The sequence below is a fragment of the Babylonia areolata genome, chromosome 25, assembly GCF_041734735.1.
Source record: "Babylonia areolata isolate BAREFJ2019XMU chromosome 25, ASM4173473v1, whole genome shotgun sequence".
Classification (NCBI taxonomy): domain Eukaryota; kingdom Metazoa; phylum Mollusca; class Gastropoda; order Neogastropoda; family Buccinidae; genus Babylonia; species Babylonia areolata.
Window position 1 is genome coordinate 39,519,909 of NC_134900.1, and position 15,545 is coordinate 39,535,453.

A 15,545-nucleotide genomic window follows, 5' to 3' on the forward strand; every position below is an offset into this window, starting at 1 on the left:
TGCCGGTGATGATCATGTGACCAGAAAGCCCGGATGTAAACCCCACAGGTACTTGGAGTCATCGGCAGACAGGAATGAAACGGGGTTTTTCATTTTATTTTATTTTTTATATATTATTATTATACCAGTTGGTACCCGCTTTTTTATGCGTACATGTTATATAACAGCATGAGTAACATATGGGAATTGTTATATCAGACAATGACACATTTATAATAAAGCCATTAACTCATCGCACACGGCATAAACTTATCTTTATGTGATGGAGTCTCCGGTCGGACTAATGTAGGCAGGCAGGCTTATTTGTCGGTGTGTGTCCTCATATGAGAGAAGAGGCCAATTCTGGATGCGCAGCACTTCCCATAGGTGTTGCAAGGGAAAACGTCTCCAGAAGTTGAGCCCTGCTTCCTTCGCTCACGCTTCTCCTTAATGGCCAGAGTTCTCTTGTTTTCAAACGTCTTTATGCCACTAGAGCACAGCGTCCTTCAGCGAGAGTGGTCAAGGGCATCAGTTTCCCAGGAAGCGATGTCAGTATGTCACAGGCTTTGAGGTTTGTCTTCAAGGTGTCCTTGGAGCGCTTGAAGGGTCTTCCAAGTCAAGTTCGCGGTGGTCTTCCCTCAGCTGGCCATACAGTAGCATCTTCGCCGCGATCCTGCTGTCTGTCATGCGGACAACGTGTCCTGTCCAGCGTAGCTGGCACTGGACCAGCAGGCTTTCGATGCTGCCGGGGCAGGCCGCTCCTCTAGTACAGTAGGACCTCAGTAGAGGTTGGAGACCCTGTCTTACCACTTTCGGCCGAGGATCTTTCGTAGGCATTTCTGGTGAAACTGCTCAAGTTGTTGAATGTGACGGCGATACGTCGTCCATGTTTCCGACAGCAGTACAACAAGGTGGTCAGCACAACAGCTCTGTAGGTTTTGATTTTCGTGCTGAGCCTGATGCCTTTGTTGCTCAACAGCCTGTTCGGTTGAATCTGCCAAAGGCAGAGCTGGCCTTATGCGCAGCGTCACTTCTGCATCAAGGGCTCCGTTGCTGCATAGGGTGCTGCCCAGATAGCAAAACATGTCCACTAACTTGATCTCTGTGTCATCGATCTTGATTGCAGGTGGGGGGAGGCACTGGCGTTCTGTGAGCTAGCTGGTTGGTACATGGACTCGGTCTTGCTGAGACTGATGGTGAGTCCAAAGCGCCTGCAGGAGGTTGAGAACCTGTCCATAATTAACTGTATGTCCTCATGGGTGTGTGCACCAAGCGCACAGTCATCAGTCAGCGAAGAGGAACCCTCTCAACAGTGTCTCAAACACCCTGGACCTAGCGTGGAGTCGCCGCAAGTTGCCGAAAAGTTTACCATCTGTGCGAAACTGAATGTAGATGCCCCGGTCACAGTCTTGGAAGGCGTCAATCAGCATGGTAGAGAAGAGAATGGAGAACAGTGTGGGTGCCAGGACGCAGCCCTGCTTCACTCCATTTACCACAGGGAACGGATCTGACATGTCATTATTTTCCTGTGCTCTCGCCTGCATGCCATCGTGGAATGACGCAGTCAGCTGGGTTAGGCTCTCTGGGCAGCCGAACTTTAGGAGGATCTTCCACAGACCACGGCGGTTCACCGTGTCGAAGGCCTTAGTCAGGTCTACAAAGACCACGTGGAGCTCCTTGTTCTGCTCACGGCACTTCTCAGTCTTGCATCTGGCGTACGGCAAACACCATGTCACATGTTCCCCTGCCTGAGTGGAAGCCGCACTGTGCTTCACGGATGACTGTGTTGGAGACATGGCCAACCAGTCTGTTCAGCCGTATGATGTGGGCGAAGATCTTGTACTAGAGATATAAACACTGAAGCCACATAAGATCCCGGCAGTGCGTGAAGCGCTTTCACGACAACTGAATAGTAGGTGAGGAATTTGGGATCACGGCGCACCTGTGAACTCGAGGTCTATGTATGGTTTGGTATTATATAACAAAGACTCAGCGTGCTCTCATTCCTATTTCAGTCCGGCATCCAGCGGTGAGTTTTGTATATTCCCGGTGTAATGTGCCGAAATAACTCCCTCTTCCAAAACCACTCCCCGGGGAGGTGATTATGGGCTCATGCATAAACGCACCCCCAGGGAATTCAAGGTGGTCAGAACGGTCTAGAACCATTCCGACCACCCCTGTTCAACTGAGAATCACCCCACCCCACCCCACCCCCCGCCCGATTACGTGTGGACTCCCTTGATTAATCTTGAATCCCCATCGGATGGGAATGAATCTGATCTTATGTCCACATCAAGTTGAACCCCCACCCCCTCAATGACTAATTCTACAGAAGAGGAGGGGAGTTATTCTGGACCAGTTTGGTGCCCATACACACACCCAACTGTCCGCCAATTACTTAAGCTAATAGCAGACATTGAATGAAACTGGCCCGTGAATACAGTCATAACAGAGGCGGGGAGAGTGATTCTGACAAACTCGGCCTTTTTACACACACACCCCCTCCCCAACCCCTCCCCCATGCCTCCAATTCATCTGTTTCCAGATTCAGAGACGAGAAGTGAAGAAATTGTTCTAAAACCCATATACAATCTCAACCCAATGTTCATTTCTCATAAAGAGCGGTGGAGGGGGAGGGGGGGAATCAGTTCTGGCCTTACGCCCATTTTGACCCCCACCCCAGCCCCCCACCCCCACTTCTTCTTTCAAGGTCAGAGAAGAGAAGTGCAATAATTCTGGCCTTGTACCCATATACAATCTCCACCCAATGTTCAGTTCTCATAGATGGGGGTGGGGTGGGGGAGGGAGACTGAGTTATACTGGCCTTACGTCCATCTTAACCCCCCTCCCCCTCCACGCCTCCAATTCTTCTGTTGCCAAAATCAGAGACTGAGGAGGAACCGAATGTTCAGTTCTCATTAGACACCCGGGCGGGGAGGGGGGTGGGCTGGGGGGAGGGGGATGTGATTCTGGCCCTATGCCTGTTTAAAAACCCCCACCCCACCCCACCCCCATCCAATCTTCTCAGACAATGCCGAAAAGCGAGGGGAATAATCCATGACCTTATACCCATATAGTCTCCCCCCCAATGTTAAGTTTAAATGATGGGGGCTGGGGGGAGGGAGTGATTCTGGCCTTATGCCCGCTTTGACCCCACCCCACCCCCATTCTTCTTTTAAGGTCAGAGAAAAGAAGTGAAGAAATTCTAGCCTTGTACCTACATGGTCCAGGATCTCTCCCCCCCCCCACCCCCACCCCCCCAAATCAGTTAGGTTGCAACTGATGCATTTGAAACTGGTGTGTATTGTTGTTTGGGACAATTTCAGAACTTTGAGAGGGGGATTTGGGGGGTGGGGGGATTTGGGGCTATAGGGGGAGTTGGTCTGGATTCACTCGCTGGTGGCTGCGTTTTGGAACGTGCCCATAACGATGACCCGCCGGAGAGTGATTGCGGGAGGGGAGTGGTTATGGATCATTGAACCGGCACTGATGATTCCCTGCGGATTGCTGACACTAGGGCACTGTGCCTTGGTGTGGCTGTATTTTGGGGGAGGGGGTGGGGGTGACTCAGGGTGAGAGGGGTAACTGATGCTTTTCACTGAGTCAAAACGGCGTCCAGACACACGGCACACAGTCACACACACACACACACGCACACAGATACACAGACACTGGTCACACACACACATACACAGACCTGCACACACCCACATTCACCCTCCAGTATGTGAGTACGGCCCAGGATATATAAAAATTGCAGACGAGTGTCGGACGGTGAAGCACAATGACACGTACCCAATGAAACCGAAATAAATATACAGTTTACAGCTCAGTTTAACTTTGCTTCCGGGCATGAAATTAGTGCTACATCGCGGCCCGCATTTCACCGCTTGTGGCGGCTACCACTGATATGTATAATATTTATACATATGTATATATTTTCTATTTTTAGATCAGTGGGCGGCAACACACTCCCTCCGCTCAGTCTTCGCTGCGTTGAAATACAACAACCCACCCTTCACTGACGTTCGTCGGTCAACAGTAGCGAAAATACTCGGTCAACCACGGGAAATACATTGCAAGGCGCTGGCTGCAGGCTGGCTCACTAGTCGGCTACTTCGTGTTGAGCGGTTTGTGTTGCTTCAGTATCATGGCAGACGGAGCTGTGTTTCAACCAGGCACTGGTGTTGCCCCTGCCACTCTGGTGGAACTGTCAGTATCATGTCGGTACGTTGGTATTTGTTCAATCTGCTTCAAACCTTCTGTTGCTGTGCTACACATTTGGGAATTGGGATGTGGGTGACCGAGGGTGGGTTTGGTTTGACCATTCACATTATGCGAGAGGTTGTTTGTCAAATCCACGCTGGCTGCTACGGATGCAGGCTTGTAGTTCCCTGGTCCCATTTTTATCTTGTTGTGTTGTGATATTTGACATTTATTAGTAAAATGGCAGAGTGAACAACAGTGAAATTCAGATCAATGTGGACAATGTTAACGTGTAAGCTTACTGATGAGTTAGGGACTTGTTTTCCTGGCCCTATGCTGTGCTTCTGTTGACCAACTTCCGGTTGTGGCTGGGTTGGCTTGTCGTGATGTTGCTACTTTCTGTTTTTCCATTCCCCTCTCCGTTCTGTTCCAATCTGTCTGTAGCTGTCAGTCTCCTTGTAACCTACTCTCCTACAACTCTTCACAAGCACATTCTTTTCTTTGTAGCACATATATTGTTTTGAATGTGATCTTTTGATTGATCAAAATGTCCCCAGCATTAAGTTTACCTTTGCCATTCGTGACTTCTTGAATAACTGCCCGCCTTCAACTAGCTGAAGATTCTGGCATAATAATTTGGGGGAGAGGGGGGGGGGATGGGGGGGGGGGGGGTCCGGTTTGCTGCCCTGTAGGGAATGTAGTCCGTGCTAGCCTATCAGGGGTGGGGGTCTGGTTTGCTGGTCTGTAGGGAATGTAGTCCGTGCTAGCCTATCAGGGTGGAGGAGGGGGGGGGGGGGGGGAGGGAGTAGGGGCCACCACACTCACTATTTCAGGCCTCTAGGCAGGCAGAGGTAGGCCCTAGTTTGTAGTGGGTGGGAAGGGCAGGGAAAATGTAGGGATGGGGATTGGATGGGTGGGGGGGGAGGGGGGTGGTGGCAGGGAACTGGAGATGGGGGGTGGGGGGACATCATCCATGTTTCCTCCCAGTCAGCAAGCTTGTCCAGGTCACTTTGCAGATAGTGTTGGTCGGCGGCTTTGTTAATTGTCTTGTGACATGCCGTGTCATCAGCAAAGAGTCGTATGGTGGAGGTCAGGCTCTTGGGGAGGTCGTTGATGTACAGCAGGAAGAGGCAGGGGCTGAAGACAGAGCCTTGAGGGACTCCTGACTCCACAGGCACGAAATCCAAAGTGGCACCATCCACAACAACTGCTTGCTTTCTGTCACTTAGGAAGCTCTGGATCCAGTTGTTGATGTTGCCAGTGATTCCACAGGATTGTGATTTGTGGGTCAGGAGTAAGTCCATGATTAGCATGTCTGTCTGCTTGCGTTTTCCCTGCTGTTTGTGATCTCATCCACAAGGCCCAACAGCTGGCTGACACAGGATTGCTTCTTCCTGAATCCATGCTGCACTCTGCAGGTACTGTTGTTTTTCTCTGCACAGTCCATGATGGTGTGGACGATGATGTGCTCCAGCAGCTTGCCAGGTACACTTGTCAGCGAGATAGGGTGGTAGTTTTCTGGACAGCAGCGTTCAACCTTAAAGATAGGTGACATGTAGCTGTCCTCCAGTCTTGTGGAACAACCCCCGAGTTGATCGAAGACTGGAACAGTAGCGTGAGGGCAGGCGTGATGTCGTCGGGCATCTCTTTGAGGATTTTGGGGCTGATGCTGTCAGGGCTGGGGGCCTTCGTGGTCTTCAGGTTCCTCAGTAGCTTGGAAGAAGAGAAAGAATTCTGAATTCTGAATGGTTTAATGTGCTTTGGCCATAGGCACAGATACATAGAAGAGAGAGAGAGAGAGAGAGAGAGAGAGAGAGAGAGAGAGTAAATATAAGCCTAAGCACGAATGTGTGTGTGCATGTTTGTAAACAGCATTGTGTGTGTTGTATATAATTATGTGTGTTAAAGGCACATGTGTTTGGTTGTCTGCATTGTGTTTAGTGTGTGTGTGCAAGTTTGCATATATGTGCATTGTATGTGTGTGAGTGATGTGTGCACATGTATTTGGATGTACATGTGTGTGTGTGCACTGTGTGTGTGTATGTGCGTGCATGTGTGTGTGTGTGTGTGTGTCTCTCTCTTTCTCTCTCTCACACACAGACATCAGAGAAGTTATACTTTCTTTCTTCCCCTTTCTTTTTCTCTATCTGGTCACTTTCAAAAAGTGAGAAAAAGACCAAGATTTTGTTAGAGAAGTAATGCTATGATCAATACTGACTGTAGTGCAGCACATGCAGTCCTACAAATATACTGATCTGTTCTCACATGCTTTGCTCCCTCCACAGGAAAAGGAGCACTTTGTTTAATACTAGTTCTCTGTAGTTTGATATAACAATTGAAAATTGTGTGTGTGTGTGTGTGTGTGTGTGTGTGTGTGTGTGTGTGTGTGTGTTATAATTATGTGTATGTGTTTGTTGGTTTGAGTAGGTGGTCTCTTTAAAGTCTAACAAGTGTACACTTTGATTGATAACTTAGCAATTTTTACCTGAATCAGTGAATTTTAATATTTTGTGAAGTGTATTAAAATAAAAAAGAATTAATAAAAAACCACCAACAACAAACACACCCCAACTTTTTAACTTATTATATTTTGATACATGTATTTTGAAAATTACTTGTCTCTTAGTCAGTTGGCTGTTGTTTTAACAAACAGTATTCTGATCAGATGGATTGTACTCTATATAACTCTAAGTATCAGTGATGATAATGAATTAATCTGATGGATTGTACTCTATATAACTCTAATTATCAGTGATGATAATGAATTAATCTGATGGATTGTACTCTATATAACTCAGTATCAGCGATGACGATGAATTAATCTGATGGATTGTACTCTATATAACTCAGTATCAGCGATGATAATGAATTAATCTGATGGATTGTACTCTATATAACTCTAAGTATCAGTGATGATAATGAATTAATCTGATGGATTGTACTCTATATAACTCAGTATCAGCGATGACGATGAATTAATCTGATGGATTGTACTCTATATAACTCAGTATCAGCGATGATAATGAATTAATCTGATGGACTGTACTCTGTATAACTTTAAGTATCAGTGATGATAATGAATTAATCTGATGGACTGTACTCTGTATAACTTTAAGTATCAGTGATGATAATGAATTAATCTGATGGACTGTACTCTGTATAACTCTAAGTATCAGTGATGATAATGAATTAATCTGATGGATTGTACTCTATATAACTCTAAGTATCAGTGATGACGATGAATTAATCTGATGGATTGTACTCTATATAACTCAGTATCAGCGATGACGATGAATTAATCTGATGGATTGTACTCTATATAACTCAGTATCAGCGATGACGATGAATTAATCTGATGGATTGTACTCTATATAACTCAGTATCAGCGATGATAATGAATTAATCTGATGGATTGTACTCTATATAACTCAGTATCAGCGATGACGATGAATTAATCTGATTATTGTCAGTTCATGCTTCCTGTCTTTTGACTTGTCCAGGAATCTGGTGGATGCTGATGTCTTCTCTAAATCAGATCCCAGTAAGTATGAACACAAAATGTATACACAGTTGATATTGGACTGTTTCTAGCTGTCAAACAATGTGTGTGTTAGTGTGTGTGTTAGTGTGTGTGTGTTAGTGTGTGTTAGTGTGTGTGTGTGTGTGTGTGTGTGTGTGTGTGTAAGAATCACCTGATTGTATCAGTGAGAGAGAGTCATGTTATGTCGTATACATACATGAGTGTGTCCAACAGGATTGAAATAACAAACCAAATTTTGAGGGGTAAAGCAATTGGAAAAGTTGGTGTGAATTTTGAGTTCCTTATTGTAATGCTGCTGCAGCTATCATTGCTTTTATTACTGCTGCTGTTGATACTGTTGCTGCTGTTACCCCCCCCCCCCCCTCCTCTTCCTCCTCCTCCTATACAACTGCTGCTAATGATAACTAGTGATAGTACTATCTCTGATACTGTTGCTGCTGTTACCCCCCCCCCCCCCCTCCTCTTCCTCCTCCTCCTATACAACTGCTGCTAATGATAACTAGTGATAGTACTATCTCTGATACTGTTGCTGCTGTTACCCCCCCCCCCCCTCCTCTTCCTCCTCCTCCTATACAACTGCTGCTAATGATAACTAGTGATAGTACTATCTCTGATACTGTTGCTGCTGTTACCCCCCCCCCCTCCTCTTCCTCCTCCTCCTATACAACTGCTGCTAATGATAACTAGTGATAGTACTATCTCTGATAATGTTGCTGCTGTTACCCCCCCCCCCCCCTCTTCCTCCTCCTCCTATACAACTGCTGCTAATGATAACTAGTGATAGTACTATCTCTGATAATGTTGCTGCTGTTACCCCCCCCCCCTCCTCTTCCTCCTCCTCCTATACAACTGCTGCTAATGATAACTAGTGATAGTACTATCTCTGATACTGTTGCTGCTGTTACCCCCCCCCCTCCTCTTCCTCCTCCTCCTATACAACTGCTGCTAATGATAACTAGTGATAGTACTATCTCTGATACTGTTGCTGTTCTAACCTTTCTACTATCATTGTATTGTGTTGTGATGTATTGTATTATTGTATTGTCACAACATATTTCTTTCTGTGAAATTTGGGAACATTGCCGTAGTGCAGTGCCGTCTTTTTTTCTTTTTTCTTTTTATCTGTCTGCAAGTACGTTTGTTTGCCTGTCAAGTGGGGTTTCTACAGAGTTTTGCAAGGGACAACCTTTATGTTGCCGAAGGTTCTTTTATGTGTGCAAAGTGCATGCTGCACATGGGACCTTACTTTATTGACTCATTTGAAAGACTAACTACCAGACATAGGACCTTGCTTTATCATCTCATTTGAAAGACTAACTACCAGACCATCACCCAAGGTCTAGTGGAGGGGAAGGTTATTCTGGAAAGTGTGGGATTAAATCCCCTGCCCTCAGATTCACTCCCTTCCCTGGTGGATGTGTTACTACTGTGCCACCTCTACTGCTGCTACTTAACAACTGCTGCTGCTACTTCTACTGCTACTTCTACTGCTGCTACTTCTACTGCTACTTCTACTGCTGCTTTTGCTGCACTGCTGCTGCTGCTACTGTTCTTTGAACTGCTACTGCTGCTGTCTCTACTAGTATTTGTACTACTACTGTTGTTGCTGCTATCAACTACTACTGCTTCTGCTGCTGCTGTGTTTGTTACTGCTGCTGCTACTATTACAATATGATTTGTGCAGTAATGTCTTGTGTTTTGTGTTTGAAGTGGTGGTGCTGTTCATGCAGGACTCCACACTACTACAATATGATTTGTGCAATAATGTCTTGTGTTTTGTGTTTGAAGTGGTGGTGCTGTTCATGCAGGACTCCACACTACTACAATATGATTTGTGCAGTAATGTCTTGTGTTTTGTGTTTGAAGTGGTGGTGCTGTTCATGCAGGACTCCACGCTACTACAATATGATTTGTGCAGTAATGTCTTGTGTTTTGTGTTTGAAGTGGTGGTGCTGTTCATGCAGGACTCCACACTACTACAATATGATTTGTGCAATAATGTCTTGTGTTTTGTGTTTGAAGTGGTGGTGCTGTTCATGCAGGACTCCACAGTGCGAGGATGGAAGGAGGTGAGTGGTCATTGTCTGACGCTGACTGTTGACTTTGTCAGTCACCCTCACTGGAACACGTTGTGTGTGAAGGGACTGCTGGCACAACGTGTATCTCCTCACACACACACACACACACACACACACACACACACACACACACACACACACACACACACACACACTCACACTCATACACACACACTCACACACACACACAGCACACACACACACACTCACACACATATGACACAGACACACACACAGACACACACTCACACACATATGACACAGACACACACACAGACACACGCACACACACACACAAACACACACACACAAGCTTGCACTAATGAGACGTGCGTGATAAATCTTCAGTTTCAGATATATTGTGAAGTGACCCTGGCTACTGACAGTTTATGTAAATGGAGGACATTAATTTTATACCAAGTTTTTCACTTACAGTGAAACACATACATGCACACATGAAAATATGCACTCACATATGTATATTTGCACAAAATTAATGGTTTCATGGTAGCTGGGGTGAAAATATGATATGTTTTTGTAAGATGCATGATTCACGTTTATAATTCTTTTTTTAGGAAGTGTGACAGAGAGGGGCAAGAGGAGTTAATCACAGGGTTGAGGAGGTGTATATCATATGTACAGGCGATGGTCTATCATATGTACAGGCGATGGTCTATCATGTGTACAGGCGATGGTCTATCATGTGTACAGGCGATGGTCTATCATGTGTACAGGCGATGGTCTATCATGTGTACAGGCGATGGTCTTATAGAAGGTGTATATCATATGTACAGGCGATGGTCTATCATGTGTACAGGTGATGGTCTTATAGAAGGTGTATATCATATGTACAGGCGATGGTCTATCATGTGTACAGGCGATGGTCTTATAGAAGGTGTATATCATATGTACAGGCGATGGTCTATCATGTGTACAGGCGATGGTCTTATAGAAGGTGTATATCATATGTACAGGCGATGGTCTTATAGAAGGTGTATATCATATGTACAGGCGATGGTCTATCATGTGTACAGGCGATGGTCTTATAGAAGGTGTATATCATATGTACAGGCGATGGTCTTATAGAAGGTGTATATCATATGTACAGGCGATGGTCTATCATGTGTACAGGCGATGGTCTTATAGAAGGTGTATATCATGTGTACAGGCGATGGTCTATCATGTGTACAGACGATGGTCTATCATGTGTACAGGCGATGGTCTTATAGAAGGTGTATATCATATGTACAGGCGATGGTCTTATAGAAGGTGTATATCATATGTACAGGCGATGGTCTTATAGAAGGTGTATATCATATGTACAGGCGATGGTCTATCATGTGTACAGACAATGGTCTTATAGAAGGTGTATATCATGTGTACACAGACAATGGTCTTATAGAAGGTGTATATCATATGTACAGGCGATGGTCTTATAGAAGGTGTATATCATATGTACAGGCGATGGTCTATCATGTGTACAGGCGATGGTCTTATAGAAGGTGTATATCATGTGTACACAGACAGTGGTCTTATAGAAGGTGTATATCATGTGTACACAGACAGTGGTCTTATAGAAGGTGTATATCATGTGTACACAGACAATGGTCTTATAGAAGGTGTATATCATGTGTACACAGACAATGGTCTTATAGAAGGTGTATATCATGTGTACACAGACAATGGTCTTATAGAAGGTGTATATCATGTGTACACAGACAGTGGTCTTATAGAAGGTGTATATCATGTGTACACAGACAATGGTCTTATAGAAGGTGTATATCATGTGTACACAGACAGTGGTCTTATGGAAGGTGTATATCATGTGTACACAGACAATGGTCTTATAGAAGGTGTATATCATGTGTACACAGACAGTGGTCTTATAGAAGGTGTATATCATGTGTACACAGACAATGGTCTTATAGAAGGTGTATATCATGTGTACACAGACAATGGTCTTATAGAAGGTGTATACCATGTGTACACAGACAATGGTCTTATAGAAGGTGTATATCATGTGTACACAGACAGTGGTCTTATAGAAGGTGTATATCATGTGTACACAGACAATGGTCTTATAGAAGGTGTATATCATGTGTACACAGACAATGGTCTTAAGATATATGTTTTATTGCTTTATTCAATGGACAAAATATTTATTAAAGTTTATTAAATGTGTCTGACTGGATTTAAAAAAAAAGTTTTATGTGACACTGACAACAGTACATTTGACATTTATATTGACAAAGTGTGCTTTGTGTTTCAGATTGGGCGAACAGAAATAATTTGGAACAACTTAAATCCAGATTTTGTCAAGAAATTTGTGCTCCAGTATTACTTTGAGCAGTCACAGAAACTGAAGGTTGAAGTGTAAGTCCATGAATGCTCTTATTACATAATGTACATTATGCGTCAGTTACTCAGAACAGATTGTTTTCTGATATGAGATACAGAACATTTGCCTGAAATAAGAGGCAGTGAAAATGTACTTTGTTGAATTTATTGACATGATTTTGATGGAGGGATGTAAGAGCAGACAAAAAATGCTTCCTCTGCCATGAAAAATGGCAAAGATTGTTTAGGGGTTGTTTAAAGAGTTAATAGCACCCTTAGACCCAGACCCCACCCCCACCCCCAGCAGTCAGTGAAGGGCTGTCACCTCACTGAGGTAAGACAGAGCTTACAGGTCAGGATGTCAGTGAAGGGCTGTCACCTCACTGAGGTAAGACAGAGCTTACAGGTCAGGATGTCAGTGAAGGGCTGTCACCTCACTGAGGTAAGACAGAGCTTACAGGTCAGGATGTCAGTGAAGGGCTGTCACCTCACTGAGGTAAGACAGAGCTTACAGATCACAATGTCAGTGAAGGGCTGTCACCTCACTGAGGTAAGACAGAGCTTACAGATCACAATGTCAGTGAAGGGCTGTCACCTCACTGTGACAAGACAGAGCTTACAGGTCAGGATATCAGTAAAGGGCTGTCACCTCACTGTGACAAGACAGAGCTTACAGGTCAGGATGTCAGTGAAGGGCTGTCACCTCAATAAGGTAAGACTGAGCTTACAGGTCAGAATGTCAGTGAAGGGCTGTCACCTCACTGTGACAAGACAGAGCTTACAGGTCAGGATATCAGTAAAGGGCTGTTACCTCAATAAGGTAAGACTGAGCTTACAGATCACAATGGCAGTGAAGGGCTGTCACCTCACTGTGACAAGACAGAGCTTACAGGTCAGGATGCCAGTGAAGGACTGTCACCTCACTGAGGTAAGACAGAACTTACAGATCAGGATATCAGTGAAGGGCTGTCACCTCACTGAGGTAAGACAGAACTTACAGATCAGAATGTCAGTGAAGGGCTGTCACCTCACTGAGGTAAGACAGAGCTTACAGGTCAGGATGTCAGTGAAGGGCTGTCACCTCACTGAGGTAAGACAGAGCTTACAGGTCAGGATGCCAGTGAAGGGCTGTCACCTCACTGAGGTAAGACAGAGCTTACAGGTCAGGATGTCAGTGAAGGGCTGTCACCTCATCAAGGTAAGACTGAGCTTACATATCAGAATGTCAGTGAAGGGCTGTCACCTCACTGTGACAAGACAGAGCTTACAGGTCAGGATGTCAGTGAAGGGCTGTCACCTCAATAAGGTAAGACTGAGCTTACAGGTCAGGATGTCAGTGAAGGGCTGTCACCTCAATAAGGTAAGACTGAGCTTACAGATCAGAATGTCAGTGAAGGGCTGTCACCTCACTGTGACAAGACAGAGCTTACAGGTCAGGATGTCAGTGAAGGGCTGTCACCTCACTGTGACATACACAGCTTACAGGTCAGGATGTCAGTGAAGGGCTGTCACCTCACTGTGACAGACACAGCTTACAGGTCAGGATGTCAGTGAAGGGCTGTCACCTCACTGTGACAGACACAGCTTACAGGTCAGGATGTCAGTGAAGGGCTGTTACCTCACTGTGACAGACACAGCTTACAGGGCAGGATGTCAGTGAAGGGCTGTCACCTCACTGTGACAGACACAGCTTACAGGTCAGGATGTCAGTGAAGGGCTGTCACCTCATTAAGGTAAGACAGAGCTTACAGGTCAGGATGCCAGTGAAGGACTGTCACCTCACTGAGGTAAGACCGAGTTTACAGGTCAGGATGTCAGTGAAGGGCTGTCACCTCACTGAGGTAAGACCGAGTTTACAGGTCAGGATGTCAGTGAACAGAGTGGATCCGAAGCCGATCGTAGTGAGTGAGACGGAGTATAGAGGTGAAGGCAGCTGCAGAGATAGGAAGGGGCAGATTTGTGAATATATTTATAACATAGAGTGCTGATCTTGTACATTATTCTGTGTGAGACAGGGAGCCAGTAGAGATGTTGCAAAAGAGGAATGATGTGCTCAGATCTTTTCTTTCTGAGGACGAGACAGGCAGCAGAGTTTTGTATGCGCTGAAGGGACTGAATGGACTGAATGGATGAAGCAGGCAAACCAGACAATAGAGAGTTACAGTAGTCAAGGCAAGAGAGAATGAGAGAAACGACAAGTCTAGATGTCACCTCACTGAGGTAAGACAGAGCTTACAGGTCAGGATATCAGTGAAGGGCTGTCACCACACTGAGATAAAACAGATTACAGGTCAGGATGTCAGTAACCATTCTTGATTCCTATTTCTTCCTCTTGGGACAGCATTACTTTGTTCAGCAAAATCAAATCCACCATTTAAAGAATGCACAGAAAACACTGATTGTACTTTACATGTATACCACACGGACCTCATTTCACCACGTTCAGCACTCAGTGGGTTAAAATAAAATGGTGATTATTAAAAAGAGAACGAAAAAAAGAAGAGACCTTTTCGTAGCTTAATTAAGTTTGAGAGGGTGTTGCTCAAAGGTTTTGGATGTTTACAGCACTGTCAGACAGTCTTGGTGCTGTTATGTGTCACAGTTAGAAACAAATTGATTAATAGTATTTTAGCTTGAAAGAAAAGAACTTTGAGGGGAATTATAGAGATATATCAGATGTTTATGTTTATTGCTGCAAATAGTTGTTGTTATGGATATTTGAAAAAGATGGAAGTACAATAAAAGTGAATTACTGTTTTAATGAGCTTTATGAATTGAAGTCATGAATTCAACAAAAAATAGAAAACAGCCCATTTTTATTGTTTGCAGGTATGATGTGGATTCAGCAAGTGCTGACCTCAGCAAACATGTGAGTAAGAAGAATGTATTCCCCTGTTGATTGCCAGTGTCTTTCACTGTTAATGCCAATGCCACCTGGAGGAAGCTGTGTGCTAGAAATTTCCTCTTTTCTATTTTTCTCTTTGTTTCTGCCTTTTTTCCTTCCTCGGCTGGAGATAACACAAAGCTGACATGACGTGGTGTGTTGTCATGGTCAGGATGACATAAAGCTGACATGACGTGGTGTGTTGTCATGGTCAGGATGACATAAAGCTGACATGACATGGTGTGTTGTCATGGTCAGGATGACACAAAGCTGACATGACGTGGTGTGTTGTCATGGTCAGGATAACATAAAGCTGACATGACGTGGTGTGTTGTCGTGGTCAGGATAACATAAAGCTGACATGACGTGGTGTGTTGTCGTGGTCAGGATAACATAAAGCTGACATGACGTGGTGTGTTGTCGTGGTCAAGATAACATAAAGCTGACATGACGTGGTGTGTTGTCATGGTCAGGATAACACAAAGCTGACATGACTTGGTGTGTTGTCATGGTCAGGATA

General features: G+C 44.9%; 1 protein-coding gene across 1 annotated transcript in view; it reads left to right on the forward strand.

Annotated features, from left to right (window-relative positions):
- Window positions 1–3,906: 3,906 nt before the first annotated feature.
- LOC143299930 (copine-8-like) overlaps window positions 3,907–15,545 on the forward strand; it is a 44,654-nt gene continuing 33,015 nt past the window's right edge. The window contains exons 1-5 of the mRNA XM_076613472.1: window positions 3,907–4,206; window positions 7,686–7,726; window positions 9,749–9,795; window positions 12,074–12,177; window positions 14,971–15,010. Coding sequence (XP_076469587.1) covers window positions 4,130–4,206; window positions 7,686–7,726; window positions 9,749–9,795; window positions 12,074–12,177; window positions 14,971–15,010 — 309 coding nt within the window. The 5' untranslated portion in view covers window positions 3,907–4,129. The remainder of the gene's footprint in view (window positions 4,207–7,685; window positions 7,727–9,748; window positions 9,796–12,073; window positions 12,178–14,970; window positions 15,011–15,545) is intronic.